The sequence below is a fragment of the Rutilus rutilus genome (genome assembly GCF_951802725.1).
Source record: "Rutilus rutilus genome assembly, chromosome: 25".
NCBI classification, from domain to species: Eukaryota; Metazoa; Chordata; class Actinopteri; order Cypriniformes; family Leuciscidae; genus Rutilus; species Rutilus rutilus.
Genome location: NC_140229.1, coordinates 22,092,110 through 22,110,170, shown reverse-complemented (window position 1 = coordinate 22,110,170; position 18,061 = coordinate 22,092,110). Strand labels below are relative to the sequence as shown.

Here is an 18,061-nt window from a genome sequence, read left to right as displayed (position 1 = left end):
CTATAACCTATTTCCTTTGTGCGTCACTGCCATGTTCCTATAAAGAAAACGAGAGTACGAGCGTGCTGTGCACAATGCTTTCATAAGTCCTTTATGGCTCTGCTCGCAATAAGCGCTGTTAGAACTGAATAAAGAAACTCAGCATTTCTCCACCACCTGTAAGGATGCATTCAATCTGACAAAGTGGTTTAATAAAGGGAGTTTTGATCTTGTGAAATACAAATTTAGTACATTTTACTGTGCCAATATTTTCCAATTGGCCGTTAAAGTTTTATATGGGACAATAAAAATGTACTGCCCTAACAAAATCCAAATTTTGATCACTTTTTACAGTACCAATGTTTTTTATGAACCATTAAACTTAGCATAGGACAATGGACACTGAGCCATCTATTTCGTGGCGCGGTTTCTTGGCCGCCACAGAGTTAAATTCGTTAAAGTCAAGTCAAGTCAAGTCAAGTATATTTGTATAGCGCTTTTCACAATACAGATTGTATCAAAGCAGCTTCACAGTATTAAATTAAAATAATACAACAAGGTTTGTTTCTAGTGGAATTTATTGATTGATAAAATCTAATTAAATATCTCCAAAATATCCCCAACTGAGCAAGCCAAAGGCAACAGTGGCAAGGAACCGAAAAACTCCATCAAGTGACCTAATGGTGTCCTAAAACTCCATCAGGTGACCCAATGGAGAAAAAAAAAAAAACCTTGGGAGAACCCAGGCTCAGTCGGGGGCCAGTTCTCCTCTGGCGTTTATGAACTAGAGGCCGGATTGTAGTTTGAACTGTAAGATTCAAATATTATATGAATGCCTGGCTGAAGAGATGCGACTTTAATCTAGTTTTAAACTGGGAGAGCGAGTCTGAGCAACAAACACTATCAGGAAGACTATTCCAGAGTTTTGGAGCTAAATGTGAAAATGCTCTCCCTCCTTTGGTGGTTCTGGATATCCTAGGTATGACCAAAAGCCTTGAATTAAGTGATCTTAAAGAGCGCGATGGATTATAGGGCGATAGAAGATCCGTTAAATAGACTGGAGCTAAGCCGTTTAGGGCTTTATAAGTCAGTACCAATACCTTGTAATTAATACGGAACTTTATAGGTAACCAATGCAGTGATGATAAAATTGGTATTATATGATCATATTTTCTTGATCTAGTAAGAACTCTAGCGGCGGCATTTTGGACTAACTGTAGCTTGTTTATTGAGGTTGCAGGACAACCGGCTAATAAAGCATTACAGTAATCTAGTCTTGAGGACATGAATGCATGAACTAACTTTTCTGCATCAGAAACTGATAGCATATTACGTAGCTTAGCAATGTTTCTAAGGTGGAAAAAGGCTGTTTTTGTAACATATGAAATATGATTTTCGAAAGACAGGTTGCAATCGAGTATAACACCCAGGTCTTTTACTGTAGAGGATAAAGTAAAAGGACATCCTACTATATTAAAGTTGTATTGTGAGAGGTTTTGTGGGCGGTTTTTTGAACCGATGATTAGTACCTCTGTTTTGTCTGGATTTAATAAAAGAAAATTACGCGTCATCCAATCTTTTATATCTTTAACACACTCTGTCAATTTGGATAATTTAGCGTTTTCATCTGGCTGTGAAGAAATATATATTTGAGTGTCATCAGCATAACAATGGAAACTAATTCCATGTTTCCTTATAATATTTCCAAGTGGCATCATATATACTGAGAATAACAGAGGGCCTAACACAGATCCCTGCTAAAGCGGACATAAGGCCGTGATATTAGCGGTATACTGCCCTAACGAAAGCCACATTTTTAGCAAATAGATATGTATAGAAAACAAGAGTATGGATGCACATTAATTTATATAGTAAAATGGCAGTGGCATACAAAGGAATTAGGGTTATAGACAGTACACATAAACTGGAAATTGTAACGCAAATGTTTGTCGTGGGCACGCAAAAGGTCCCTCCAGGGGCTCCGTAAAAGCCCCTATAATGTCAGTTGAATGCATTTTTATAACGTTTCCTGTACTTCACGAAAAAATTTAATTGCTGACAGTTTATAATACATAAAGTACAAAAGGTAGGGAAATAAGTGGGAGAGGTGGGAAACGTATGACACATGGTTCTGCCGATGGGTCAGATCAGATCTTTTTGAAAAGCTCTTTAAAAATGCATTGCTGCTGAGCGCTCACTTAATGGTCTATTCGTAATGGTCAAAGCTTTCAGTGGTAAGATATTGTGGGATGACCCTCAAAAGCATCGAAGACAGAGAGAAATGCAAAGGAGAACGAGTGTGAAGAGAAACAGAGGGCCACGAGAGCAGGAAATATTGAGAGGTGAGACAGAAAAAGAGAGATGAAGAAAAAGAGACACACCTTTTCCATTACTCCACATGAGAAAGTGTTTTCCAGAGCATCGTCTGCTCTTTGTGAGAACGACAGAGAGCAAAAGGAAAGGGTGAGGTTGCAGCTATATTTTATTTATCCATCTTCCCTCTTACTCATCCGTCACCACACACAGACAGCGATGGCCTCTGAGGAACGACCCAAGCGCTCTGACTGCCCTCAGCGGATCACACTCACGCTCAAACATATCCTCAACATCAACAGAACCATTTGTGAAGGATCATGTGACACTGAAGACTGGAGTGATGATGCTAAAAAAATCAGCTTTGCATCACAGGAATAAATTACATGTTAAAATATATTCACATAGAAAACGGTTATTTTAAATGCTAATAATATTTCACAATATTACTGTTTTTACTGTGATTTTGATCAAATAAATGCAGCCTTGGTGAGCATTAGAGCATTTAAAAACATTTTTAAACGATTAAACTGCAGCGATTAGGAAACACGATTAAATCACATCCGGATGTCAAAGTATATCAGTAATCGTACGATTCGTTTAATGTGCAACCAGATAATTAAGGTAATTAAGTCATCAGTTTTCCAATATTTAGTGGATCAAGACCTCTGCCCAGTGTTGACGACGCACTGGCTCGCGTCACGGGAGGTCAATGCGACGCAGTAAGAATGCGAGCACTTCACGAGGACTATTTATTCTGAAATCATTATGAAAATAGCACTGCGTACAGGTGCCCTTCAATCAAGTAATCGTGATTTTCAAGTGTAGTTCTTGACTAAAATGGATGCAGTTAATGAGAGCAGGTCACACCAAAAATGCGTAATTATCATGCGTTAAATGGGATTCATACAAAAGTCCAATGACAGCAGGCCTGAATTACACGTATGCTCACCATCTCGTTTTTAATAGCTGATGAGTGGGTGAATGGAGTCGTTCATAGCACTCTCGAAATTATTTAAGGAGTGCTTATCCACTGACCCGAAACTCGTCTGCAAGTGACCAACAGTCACTACAGTGTGTTGGCGGCATTTCACACCTGTCATCCTTTATTACAGCCAGTAAAGGTTGACTGAATCTCTGGGGAAAGCTGGAGCTGTGACAGATCAGCCAATCAGAGCGCAGTGTCATTTGACAGTTAGCCCATCACTTGAATATATGGACTGTCAGAGCACAGCGAGATGAAACTCGGTCAAACGGTCTGTTTAGTGAGTTGATGAAGATACTAGAAGTACTGCATTGACTATAGAAATACCCTAAACTTTGCACTACAATGAAAATGTGAAAAGAAACAAATGACTCACATGAGCATGTGATCAGTGAACTGGATTCCTCAATGAATGATTGCTATGTACTGGTTCTTTATGGTAATTCAAAAACATACAGCATTCCCGAACAGATGGTTCTTATGAGCCAGCTCTTTTGATTCATAAACACACAGCATGATTTCTGAACAGATGACTCTTATGAGCTGGTAATTGTCATGAGTCAGAAACAGACCAGAAACTGTGACCCAAGTTTCCTGAAAAATGTACTCTATGGAGCCAGATATTTTTAGAGCCAAAAACATACAGCTTGAAAAAATTTTGTTTGATTCCCAAACAAATGACTCTTATGAACTGGTTCATTTTAGTGACTCAAAAACATACGGTAGAACATGACCAATGTAGTTCAATTTCTGAACAAATGACTCTTATAAGCCAATTCTTTTTAATGTATCAAGAGCATAATGTTGTAAAACGGGCATCTGATGGATTTGTCTGTGTGTGTGTGTGTGTGTGTGTGTGTGTGTGTGTGTGTGTACTTACACAACTATCTTTGTGAGGACCAGTTTGAGTTTTAGACCATTGGAGTGAGGACAAAGAGAGTAAAGTGAGGACATTTTGGCCGGTCCTCACTTTCTGAGACCCGTTTAAAGGCCTGTTTGAGGGTCAAGACTTGGTTTTAGGGATAAGGTTATAATGAGGTTAAGGGTAGGTTTAGGGTCAGGGGTCGGGTTAGGCACTTAGTTGTGATGGGTAAGGTTAGAGTAAGTGGCTAGAGATTGCATTGTGTCAATGAATGTCCTCATAAAGATAGATGTACAAGAATGTGTGTGTGTGTGTGTGTGTGTTTATGTACCTGGACCACAGACAGTGGATTTGATTCCAGTTTGCTCCAGAGCAGGCACTCTGTTAACGGCTCCGTCGATGTGTTGCATAAAGACGTCCCAGTCCAGATCAAACAAGCTGAAGGCAAACTTATCAGACACCTACAGGTTCAGAGAACAAATACACAATTTTATAATCATACTCAATAATGGAGTGGCCTGGTGAGCTCACAGCCCACTGCTGCCATAAATCATACATCAATGATTCGGGAGGAAGGTCTTACTGGATGATAACGTCACTAAGGTAAAAACACCAATCAAGTTAAACTGCTGGAGTCCTATTGACCCTTCGCTAAGCCCCGCCTTAAAAACATCACTGACCAATCCTTAACAACTGTAGCCATTGTCCGTTTTCTCAGATGTACATTATTTTTGTCTATGGAGGATCTGTGTGTTTGAAATGTTAAAAGTAATTTCGCAGAAATTATCCAAAATTATAGTCACTTATAATAGTGACGCAAGGTCCCCTGAGGATTTAAAAAAATATATATTATTATTACATTTGAAGCTTATTCTTCTGGGATGCTTTGTAAAGCTTGTTAGTGAAGTCAATTTTCTACTTTGCAGGAGCAACTTCGAGAGCAACTCCAGTATGAAAACAAACATATATTTTCGAATAAAGTGCACTTTATTGCATGTTGATTTTAAGGAGCAACACCATCTTCCCCATCAACCATCTGCACGGCTCAAACTTCACTTTTCACTTTTCACAAGTATGCTTCTTCCAAGAACACTTTTCAATTTGTAATTTTATTTAAGCAAAATCCTCTCTGCTTGTCACTGTCTTTTCTCTCTGCCACAGGGGAATGTCAATGAACCCTCGAAACCGTGGGATGGAAAGAAGCAGCAGACGGTGTGAGCAATCCGACAGCTGATGAAATGCTGATCGCAAAAAAATGGAGAGAATATGTGGCCGGTGTGGAGCAGACTGGAGTTTAAAAATAAAAACTGTAGAGGCTGCATGTGCTGAGAACAGGCCAGGCTTCACACCGTCTCATTAAAAGTTTCAGACCAGCGCCGTTTCTACAAACACACTCCTCAAAATGTTCACACTTCCCTAAGATATTGATCCGCTGTTTCATAGCAAGACTGTAGTGAAAGTGTGAGGTGACAAAGAGTTTTGTTACAGAATACTGCAGGCTGGAGATGATTATAAAGGTAAAGCAGTGTAATTCTGATCAAAGGGGAGAGTGATGTATAAAAATAAAAAAGATCTCCAGACATCATCACACTGGAATATCAGCAGACAGACACGCTCACACACACACACACACACACACACTACGTTTGGAATCATACAGCATTACTTCTTGCTGCAGTATGTGGTAAGTATACTGTACACAGTAATGTGAACTTTACTTTTGTGGCGAATGAACTGGATATTAGTGATGTAGGAACTGATCAGATCAGATCTATGAAAGAGACAAATTCCAAGTCAACACTCAGGACCCTAAATCAGATGATCTGTCATTTGGGACGCCATTTAGCCTGGAAACTAACTAAATCTTACATATAAGACAAAGAACACTTGTAAGAGATAACCCAACTAGCGAACGAACACTTAAGATGTCAACGTTAGGCAGTTTTAAAAAGACGGATTGGTTTGGAGATGGCACATCTTGACCCGCACAAGGAAAAATCAGGAGTTAACGCCAAGGATTGTTTGATTACCGAAGACAGAGACTTAAAACAGACCTTCTCAACGACCTCTGTTTGACCTTCCCTTAAACGCAGGACTACAAAATCGTCTCAAAAATCCAGAGACGGCCTTTACATATCAAAATGCATCCGATCGTTCCAAAACAATGCTAGATGGACTTATAATCAAACATTGTATTATGTTACAACCTATATATGTGACTATTATGCTTAGATCACACATAATTCATGCAATTGTTATAACTATCAAATGGTGATTAGAAGTGTGTCTTGTTTCCTATCAGTGTGAATGATTTATCATTTCTTGAATTATTGTATGAATCAAATCTGTGTAAAATGTATTATCATGTTTAAATTGTACTCTTCTAGAGTGGGAAAGTTAAAGAGACCATGTGTCTAATCAGATTACATGCAATTTATGTGAGGGGAGGAGAAACATTTACAACCTGAAAATGAAGGTCAGAACTCCTCCGAAGGGTCGGACAAACACAGACAAAGAGGACACGAACAAAGCATTAGACAAGAAGACAGGTTTCTTTTCTTTTCCGTTGAGAGTCTCGTTTTCTAAGTTAAGTTTTGCCGCAAAGCTTCAGTCAATGACTCTAGTCTTTGCCCACCTCAAACATCAAACTTAAAGTCCCCCTGTAGTCAATCATTTTATCCCTTAAAACTCACCTTTGATGACCAAAATTACTTAAAATATCTTGAATGTAACTCTACACCCTTGCCTCATTTAGTATACGCAGTTCTATGAATATGCAAATGAGCCCCGCCTCCACTCACTCACACCTGCTCAGAGATCCACTCGTTGACGATCACACGATGACCTGATTGGTTACAAGGTAGTTTGTGACGTCAGAAACACCAGTGATTTTAAACTGTGTCTTTGGTTCACTGCAGTTAAGGAGAAAATACTCAGCAATGGTGTTGACTTATGCTTTAAGACAAAACCATGAGTAAATTACATATTAAAAACACCACATAGACATATAAACAAGCTTGATTTTCACCACAGGGGGACTTTAAGCCACGAGAGAGACTCTGTTTCCATTCATCCGCCAGCACACCAGAACATGATTGACTTCCCAAGACGTCACTCCAGACACGAAAAGACCTCCAGTGAACCTGAGAAACCCATTTCAGCAAAGATCCTTCCAGGATCCCCATTCAAAGACACAAATAACAAAAGCAAGTATTTTCTACTTCTAGATTCAAGATTCGAGCTGAACTGGTGCATTGATATAAAGTTCAATAACCCTGCCTAAGAAACGCTAAATTAATGATTGATGGTTCGTTCAGGTCATGTCTGTGCATATCCTGTATAACCAATAGAGTCCCGTTCGTATTTAAAGAGAAGTGTTCTTGTGTTATGTGCTTACGAATTTAATGTCAGAAACTTGTTACTTGTAAGTTAACCATAATAAATAGTGTTTCCACTATTTGGATATTAATATCCGCAACAGAGTTGATAGTTACGGCCCACTCAATTGAGCACTGGACGATTCATGTGTTCGGCAGTAAAATAAGTGACTTTAATAATGTCTAAATTTCCCTTACAGTCATTTTAGTCTCATCAGTTTAAATTAAATCTCTTTTTGACCTCTTATTTGACTGGAATGCAAAATGTCAGAATGTTTTTACACAAAATTGCATTAAATGCTGTCATGAAAAATGTTGACCATAGCAAACTATATCAAACCATATAAGATGTTTTTTGAACATAGCAAACCATTTAAATACATTTTTGTCTTCTATAAAGGAAACTCTAGCTTAATCTGTGATGAACACATGTTTGTGCTTAGCCTTGAACAGTTACCTGCAGCCTCGTTTGTGCTCAAGTTGCCTTGAAAACAGTCGAGCCGCAGCTTTGTTTTCACTCAAGGTGTCTCTGCTGCAGATAACACCGACAAAGGAGTTGTTTTTTCTGTTTAAACGAAGCCCTCACACGTTGACTGAAGGGGATGAGACCTAAATGTGTGAGTGTAACTTTGCTGTGTGTCTCCTCTTACTGCAGGACACTCTTGATATCAGAATTGACCTTCTTGGCAAGAATAAAAGCTTGTAAAGACACTTAGGCTTGTGTTTTTTCAGTTTCAGCCTCACCATCATAATTATTGAAGTGTATTTATTTTTTACCAAATTTCTGAAAGCATGATGAGGACACGACTGTTTGAAATGGTTATCTTAGCATAAATTATACTTTTTCAGATCATCTGTACATACCAGGGTTATTAACTATATATATATATATATATATAGATAGATAGATAGATAGATAGATAGATAGATAGATAGATAGATAGATAGATAGATAGATAGATAGATAAACATTTTCACTGAATTTCATTATAAAATAAACATTAACTGAAATAAAATATATAAAAACTTATTTTATTTCAGCTAGCTGCTGAGGCAACACTTCTCATTTTTGTTTAGTTTAAATTGTTTAGTTTAACTATAAACTATATAGATTTTTTTTTTCAAATAAAATTAACAAAATTACTAAAACTTTAACTGAAAACAGAAAATCAAAAAAACTGAATAGACTTCAAAACATTAACAAAAACTATAATATACTTAAACATACTAGTGTATGTACTGGTATATAGAGACCGCCTATGCCGAGTCAAGACCGAGTCTTTGAAGGGTCGAGTCCGAGTCGAGACCGAGTCTTTAGGAGTCGAGACCAAGACCATAAAAACATGTCAGTTTTCATATTCATGATTTAATATCACCCCAGTTAATAATCAACAGTTAGGCCTACAGACTAAGCTAGATTGGGAATTGTTTAGAGGAGCAGTCTTAACGTCTTAATATGCACTATGCTTTTACTATCATTAAAAAAATCCCTACCACATGCATCGTCTTCTGCCTATTTTTCTAAACTGCTTCAACAGTGCTGCTCTGTCATCAACATGTTAAGCCCACCCTGACTTTTTAAATCATAGTTAGGACATGCAGAGCAAATTAAAAATTTTCTAGTGGTATGTATTCCAGTGGACTAGTGATGGGGACGAGACCGCCTATGCCGAGTCCGAGTCAAGACCGAGTCTTTGAAGGAACAAGTCCGAGACGAGTCCGAGAAAGCAGAAATTGAGTCCGAGACCGGACTCGAGTACTACATCACTAGTATATACAGTAGGCTAATATAAGATGTCTATGCTGAGATTTAAAAGAAGCCATTTAATGAGAAACATTTAGCCGTTTTGCCATATTAAAGGTAAATGTAGTACATACTCTAACCTTCTCTATGCAAATCCCTTTCTGCCGTCCCTCCAGACCAAGGGTTCCCAAACCTTTCCATTCCAGGACCCACCTAGACAAGTATAATCTCATCTCTATAATCTATAATCTCAAGACCCACCAGAAAACAATTGCCGTTACTGTAAGCTAAATCTTATGACAGAAATCAAGTATTTAATAAAACTAATAATGTTATTTTATAGTACAACTGTAAAATTTCAATACTAATATTTACGGTTTCATTTCTTTATTTACAGACGATAAAGAGTATATGAAATATGTCCATAAAACGTAAACCACGCTCACTCTGGTCCGGATATGAGCTGTAATCCATGCTGTGAGTGTTGTTAAACTTCGTATTTAACTCATCGCGGTGTTCAGCGCAGAAAACACTCACTTGCTCGTTCCGTGTGTGTACATGTGAAATGCTTTTTATGTATTGGTAGGGAACCCTCTTTATGTGTCTCTGAAAGACAACAGCGCTGAGTTGAACAGACGACAGATGAATGAACACACCTGAAACAGCCTCTCGTGACACTTGAATTCTCCGGTGTAATGCAATCTCATGCAGAAAACAGCGCCGTGATTGGAGCGAACGAGTTTCTTCTCATTAATAATGCACACCGAGCCACTTAATAATGAAACGAGTCTCTCCGAGACCCTCACTGTTACAAGTCGCACGCGCGCTTCAAAACACAAAGCGCATATTTATAGAATTAAATCGTGGCCTTTGCCATTTGAAAAACCGCACTAAGCAATATCGCGTTTTCTATTTAATGTTGTTCTATCGTGCAGCCCTAGACTAAACTGTGTGTGTGTGTGTGCGTCTTTCACTGAAACACAAATTTACCTGAAACTTAAAATTATGCAAAAAGTAGAAATGTGGCTTTGGCAACTAACTGAAATAAAATAAGTTTAAATTGAATTAATAAAATTACTAAAACTAAAAATTAAATAAATTAAAGCTGAATAGAAATATAAAAACAAAATAACAAAATGACTAAAACAAACTAAAATATATAACTAAATAAAATAAAATGTAAAAATGAAAGCTAATTCAAAATATTAATAAACACTATAATAGTATAATAAAATATCAGTGAAATGTTTATAAATATTAACTAACTTTTCTATCATCTAACGGTCGATCTAAATGTAAAAATAGGCAGAAATTAGCATGCACAATATCACCCAATAGTGATAAAAAACTAAAACATTAATTTTCGGCCGATAACCGATATGATACATTGTCAATCCCCAATGAGAAAGATAAATAATTTGATAAAACATCAATTACAAACCTAATGCACTTTTTGCCCCTCATTTTGTGCAATAGCTCTAAAAAGTGGGAAGAGGACCCAAATCATGCACCCATTTTTTTTGTATACCAAATCACTTGAATGCACAGCAAATCAAATGGTAAATGGGAACTTCCTGATATATGGATTGTGGAACTCAAACCAAACACAGCAAATATACAACATAAACAACTATAGCAAAAATATGGAAAGAATAACACCTTTTATATCTCAGACTCAGTAATATTTTTTCTCTTTTGGAAACTTACATCATCCCAGAATATGGGGTTCTGTTCGTAGCCTCCCACGGAAAGAGCGTCACCTTGGAGACGGAGGTAGACAGATGCATCATGGTCCCTGACGTTGGGCATATTCTAGTGGAAAAAGACATATTAGAAAGCGCATTATATTCATGCATGACAAAGCATTTTGTAGGAGCAAATACGGTGAAACTATAACCAACATCAGATGATACGATCAGTGTGTACAGTGATACTTCCACTCTCCTGTGTAATTTATGGAAGCTTATTTCCGACACGGAATATTAAGCGTCATATAATGGCGGTTTTGTTCGACTCACTGGATGGAAATGGTACTTTATTCGCAAATGTTTTATGCGATATTTTGTGCGAGTTTTATGTTTATATTCGCAACTTTGGATGGAAATATAGCTATAAGGTTTTATTAATTAACTACATTAGTTAACATGAACTAATAATGAACTGCACTTCTACAGCATGTATTAACCTTAGTAAATGCTAATTTCAACATTTACTAATACATTTAATAATTAAAATCAAGTTGTATTTGTTAACATTAGTTAATGCACTGTGAACTGTATTTTTATTAACTATCATTAACAAAGATAAATAAATATTGTAACAAATGTAGCAATACATTATTTAATGTTAACGTGAAACATTGTAAAAAAAAATTTTTATAATAATCGAAATTGTTATAAACTCGCAATTGCGAGATAAATGGTCACAATTACCTTTTTTTTTTTTTTTTTGGTAGAAACAAGCTTCCAAAGTATGTTAATGTTGGTTTGAGGGCTTAATATTAATTTTGCAGTTTCACAGTGCATTCAGAAGCAAAATATCTATCAATTTCACTATCACATCATGTGGATGACAAACATCTCATTACTTGAGATTCAGTGATGACACATTGGCCATTCTGTGAGGAGTAACATAGCTGTCATCAACCATGCATCAAACTACAGGCGCTCTCTCTCTCCTACACACACACACACACACAGTGTTGCATAATCCAGAGGAAGGCTCTGAGCTAAGTGCTTATGCCATGGCTGCTGTTGTGATTTGCCACAGAATAGAGCACGACGCCCCAATGGACTACTTGCACCGAGGTCCGTGACGCACTTCCGTTTCGAAATAGTACAACTCATTTATTTCCAGTTATGCGTTGCAGTCACCTAGTAGACTAAACACCACCTAAAGTGAGTGTAGAATTTTATGTTCGGAACATAAATTTATTGGACACGTGCTGATGCTGCTAGAGAGAGAGAGAGAGAGAGAGAGAGACTGTAGCAGATCTAGGCAGGTGGTGCTGGGGAGGCGGAGGGGTAGAATAAGAATCCACACGGCGCGCAGAGTTAGTGTATTTGTTTGGATGCCATGGTTACAAAGGGAAACGGTAATGAATACGTGAAATTGATTGGCTGAGAACATTACGTTGAACGAACCAATCAGAACACGAAGAGTTTCATGGCTGAACCTTTCATTTCATTATTATGTAGTTATTTAATTATATTATTAATTTACATCATTATTATTTTTATTAAATGTAAATATCAAATACTATTAATACATTTGTTTATAATATTTGTTATTATTACATGGAAATACATATAAATGTAACTATGACAGCTATAAACTGCTGGGAAACAGTAATCTAGTGTGAAGCATTACTGATCTGTTTATAATTTTCACACCATTCTAACTGATGCTGTCACATTATCCTTGGTTTCTTTAATAACACATTTAAATTTGTACATTTCATTGGTTTCCTTGGTAACATAATTAGCACAATTCAATAACAGCGTTCAATAGACACCGTAAAGGCACAAAAACATATATACACAAGATGTAAATTGTAGTATCAATGCAGCACATGTGGCCTGAAACTCTGTCAAAGTGGTCATCAGCCCATCCTCTTTGTTGAGCCCTGATCTACTTTTCACGGGTATAGAACATTAATTGCAGCAGGCAAATAGCAGTTTTTTTTAATAAGGCACAATAAACAATAATCTTAATTAATTTGTTTGTTTTTTTAATGCCACACAAGTTTCTTTGGTTATTTTCATGGCAAAAAAAAAAAAAAACATATTAAAAATTTAAAAAGAAACTGCCGTTTTACCCGTTTAAATAGAAAGGCCCATTTTGTCTAAGAATTCGAAAACTAAATTTGGATTCAGTTGATTAAAAACTTTAAACCAAGACGTTTGCACTAAAAAGAATGCTAATTAGTTCGGCTCAACGCAATTGCTGCACATTAACCGGCTGTTAAAATGCTGGACTCTGTTTCCCAGCATGCATCACTGTATGAAAAAATCATGCAAAATGCCTCACTGTTTTTGTATAATGTGCATCTCTCCCCTTAATGGTGTGATTTTGAGTTTTCCTGCTGTTTTTTAGTGCGTGGAATGTTAAGGACCATGTTGTGCACAAATGTGTTGATTCATCTGAAGTCATGGCGCCATCTTCTGCAAAGATCCTAGTGTTTGCTGTTTACATAGCCTAGGACAAAGGTGTGATTACTCAAGACCCCAGTGAGGTAGTGGGGCATTTTATGCACGTTATGTCCATCACAGATACTTTAGGCTATAACTAAGAGCAAAGACATGATTTATTATGATTGTTGGTTTGTGATGTGTAACACTATGCTGAAATGGACAATGTGCGGCATTTAATAGCTTACCTGAATTCCCTCGATTCTTTCTGTGACAACATAAGCATGATGCATGGCTACCAATGGAACATTGACGCCTGCCATTTTACCCAGCTTAGTGGCCCAGACACCTAAAAAACATAGAGAAGTATAAGTGACAGGATTATGCTGTATTGGCATGAAAACAGACAGTTGGTGAAATTTGATTATGATATCCATTAAAAAAAGACCATATATATATATACCGTATATATATATATATATATATATATATATATATATATATATACATATATATATATATATGCATGTATGTGTATGTTTTAAATATTTAAAAGACTTAGAGGTGAGGTGACATTGGTCAAAAACTTTGCTTTAACAGCAATACATGGTTAAATGCTATTTCACTATCACACACTGCCCTCTGCTGGTGAAGTCTGCATCTTTCTGACCTGCACAATTCACCACACATGGAGTTTGGATGGTCCCATGAGCAGTTTCTACAGCTTTCACTCTCTTCACGCCAAAATCATCAACCTTAACCTGGACACCTGTCACTGGACAGTTCTCGATCACCTGAAATCAATAATAATCATGTTTCAATATTGTTCATGCATTCAGTCGTAACTAAAGAAGTCAATCATCAATTGAAGAGAGTTTAGGGTGAGGAGGCGTACAGTGGCACCCCGTGCAGTGGCTGCTCTGGAGAGGGTGGTGCAGGTGCCAGCTGGGTCCATGGTGCCGTCTTTAGGCACATAGAGTGTGCCATAAAGATCTTTCACATTCATCAGAGGATACAGGTCTTTAGTCTCAGCTGGCGACAGGACGTATGACTCAATGCCGTACGCTTTACCCAACTGAAAAGCAAAATGTGTGAGTATCCACTTATCAGATTTTGTTTCACATTTTATTCATTATTAACACATGCCTCTTTGAAATTCTTGATTCCGATTAGTCAATCGCTGCATTCATTATAAAAAAAAAAAAATTGGCACATTTTACATACGAATGAATCTTTTTTTTGTTGCAAACGCTGAATTTCTAGGCGAGGCTGGACCTTTTTTTTTTTTTTGTCTTTGTAATTTGATTGTGCAGCAGTTCCATTTCTATCTTGCCAAGATGTGTGGTTTAGCATTTGTGCCATACCGACATGAGGCGCTTGTACTCGTCCAGTCGCTGCTTGTTGGAAGCGATGAACAGGCCTCCATTTTGGATCCAGCCCGTCTCGAGTCCCGTCTCCTCCTCCAGCTCTGAGCTGATCACGTTGCGAGTGTGAGCCAAGAGTTCCACCTCAGTATCACTTGGTCTTAACTGCCACAAAAGACCTGTGAAAACATAAAAAGATGTAGTATCTGATTCAAGCAAAGAAACAATATTCAAAAGACAAGTTGGAGCTCATTTGTATTTGACAGACTGCTACGCCCATGGAGTAGGCTTTAACTATTATACAACCAGTTATGTAAGCCTATTCATGGACTAAACACATAAACTAAACTGTACAAGTGGGATATTAAATCAGATTTGCTACCTAGATTCAGTTTTACCTTACACATTGTTCAATGAAAGTTAAAAACTGAAGTCTCTAATCATAAAGTAAACAGAGTGCAATACCCGCCGTGTGCCAGGTGGTGCCTGCAGTCAATCTGTCCCTCTCCAGCAAAACCACATTGGTCATGCCCATTTTACACAGGTGGTAGAGGGTCTGGCAACCAAGGCTTCCTCCTCCTATCACCACAACATCTGCAGACTTTGGCAGTGGTTTGGTGGGCCCACTGATGCCATCCTCCTGTTTGAGGGTCTTCTCATAGGGGACGCTCTTCTCTGTGGTGTGTGTAGACTGGGAGCTATAGCAGCGGGTGGTGGCACGGCAGAGGGGCGAGAGGTGCTGACGGCATGCCGTCACCCTCCGCGCCACTGTTCCCAAGAAGGCCATGGCCCCTGCAACAACACAAGACCATAAACACACACTCTTATTATATAATGTTGATAGAAAAGGAGTCCCTCAGGGCTCAGTACTGGGCCCACTTTTATTTGTTACAATTACTTTTTTGAGTTTTCTACATAAGATAAATAGTCTGCCCATTAAAAAAAGTTTACTTCAAAATAAAATACACCTGGATTTTTGATATACAGCTGCAATTTTGGGCTTTTTAAAAATAATAATATAGTAACTTTTTACAATAAGGTTGCATTCATTAACTACATAAGTTGACATTAACTAACAATGAAAAATCATTCAAAAACATTTATTCATCTTTATTTATTCAACATTATTTAATGGACCTGAGGTGACATGAACTAACAATGAACAGTTGTATTTTTATTAATTAACGTTAATAGAGATTAATAAATACTGTAACAAATGGATTGCTCAGTTAGTTTTAGTTAATGCATTAACTAAAGTTAACAAATGGGACCTTATTGTAAAGTGTTACCAATTAAAATAAAAAACTAACTTAAGCCAAGCACTAAGTAATTTTAATCTTTATTATCCATCTAATTTAAATGTATAATTTCCTCTGCATATGTCTTAACATTCTTCACTGTGAGCATCATGTGAGTCAGCTTATCTACACTATTAAGAGTTAAGCTTTGTCATCTGAAATGTTTTACAGACAATTCAGTTTCTTATTTAAGCCTAGTCACTGGTCAACAAACGTGTCGCCTGAAAATAATGCAATAATGACCAACTTCTGCAGAACGTGATGCAAAAGCTTGTTTTAGGCTGATCGAAGCATTTGTGCAATGCAAGCACGATGAAATTGATATTAAACTAAATAATAATAACGTGCAAAACAACAACAACATTGTAAAACAGATGCACATGCATTATTAGATAACATGTCAAAAAAAAAAACAAGACAACTAAAAAAAAACTATCAGCGTGTGACTGTGAAGTGATAGGTTAGTAGTAACTTCACATCAGTGTCGCTCACCTATATAAAAAGTAAAAGAGCAGAAGTCCTCTGTTTGTTAACTGCTGTTGAGATATGTTGTTCATAACCAGTACAACCGATGCTCAAATATGGCTGTTTGCTGACTGAGCATGTGGACGACCACAGCTGTGTGTGTGGCCAACTTCAGAACTGCAGATATGAGTGAATGAGCCGAAAAACAAACAGAGCTGCAACGTGTCTGACGAGTATTTCATACTTCGGTGGGTGTTTCGATGAGTTCCCTCAGGCCAACATCACACTGTACATTTGCAAACCCCAGGTCGTACATCTTTGCATATTATTATCAATCGAAAAGGTACAACATGCCACGAGCACGCTATTAAATATAGGGCATATTACACACACACACACACACACACACACACACAAATTGTAGCCTCTTAAAAAATACAAGCCGCCACTCTATAACATAACCTTTTCTTCAGACGCTGAAACTACTAAACACGCATTGATATTTAATGCGACACTGAGGGGATTATGATCGGTTGTCTGTTGATAAATAACTCGCGCAGCGGTACGGCATTTGATTTTACACTGTACATTTCGGATTTCTGCAATTTGGATTCAAAGTTACACGTGTGAAACTTTCAAAGTGGGTTAAAAGTGGTCGTTTGCTGTCAATTTACACTCAAAAGAACCTTAGAACGGTTTCTGTCATGCCAATAAATATTGCCTAAGTTACTCTAGGCAGCTAAAGTAGGTTTTGAGAGAGAGTTGAGAGTTTTTCAGACAGTTCCAGAACAACACATGCATTGCTCACCTTGTCAGATGAATAAATCCACTATGGAAAGGAAAAAAAACACACACACACACACACACAAAAAAAGATTTCTGCTGGTGTGGACGTTGTGCACTGTTTAGTGCACACTGCAGCCCAGATCCATTGGTTGCATTGCAAGCTGCCAAATACACATGCACATAGTGTAAACTCTCCACCCACCAGCAGCTGACGGTGTCTGACGGTGGGACCAATGGGTTGAGGAAAGAAAGAAATATAATTTAATGTTTTATCAACTTTATTATTATTTTATATATAATAAAATAGTAAATACTATTTTTTTAATTATATATTGAAATAATAAAATAATATTAAAATATTTTTTTATTATATATATATATATATATATATATATATATATATATATATATATAATTATTATTATATTATATTATAGGCTATATATAATGGAAATATACATTTCTATTTCATTTTATATATTTTCTTAATATGTAAGTGTGTATAATACGATCATTAGTACTTGATTTTAAAAATGTTCTAGACTATAAAGATGTAACCAAAGATGTGGGTTTCAAACCTTATGGTTTTATATTCATTTATACATATACAGTGTATATAGGGTTACATGCTCGATGGCATGTTGAGACTCAGCTGTCAGTTTATCCTTAGAGCAGATCACAATTAGAGCAGAAAGCTTGATCTCAGACATCTGCTCTAGTACAGGAGGCTTCACTGCTGCTGGAAAATATTGAGAACA

The 18,061-nt window shown here is 37.1% G+C and overlaps 1 protein-coding gene across 2 annotated transcripts in view; it reads right to left on the bottom strand.

Annotated features, from left to right (window-relative positions):
* sardh (sarcosine dehydrogenase) overlaps positions 1-17,506 on the bottom strand; it is a 64,326-nt gene extending 46,820 nt beyond the window's left edge. Inside the window, exons 1-8 of one of the 2 annotated variants that reach the window (XM_084400542.1) lie at positions 17,326-17,506; positions 15,220-15,546; positions 14,755-14,933; positions 14,286-14,465; positions 14,061-14,184; positions 13,639-13,739; positions 10,968-11,072; positions 4,471-4,600 (exon numbers count right to left, since the gene is read on the bottom strand). In XM_084400542.1, coding sequence (XP_084256668.1) covers positions 4,471-4,600; positions 10,968-11,072; positions 13,639-13,739; positions 14,061-14,184; positions 14,286-14,465; positions 14,755-14,933; positions 15,220-15,541 — 1,141 coding nt within the window. In that variant the 5' untranslated portion in view covers positions 15,542-15,546; positions 17,326-17,506. Of the gene's footprint in view, positions 1-4,470; positions 4,601-10,967; positions 11,073-13,638; positions 13,740-14,060; positions 14,185-14,285; positions 14,466-14,754; positions 14,934-15,219; positions 15,547-16,544; positions 16,677-17,325 lie in introns of those variants that run through there. The other variant, XM_084400543.1, reaches the window with a different exon arrangement.
* Between the last annotated feature and the right edge of the window lie 555 nt (positions 17,507-18,061).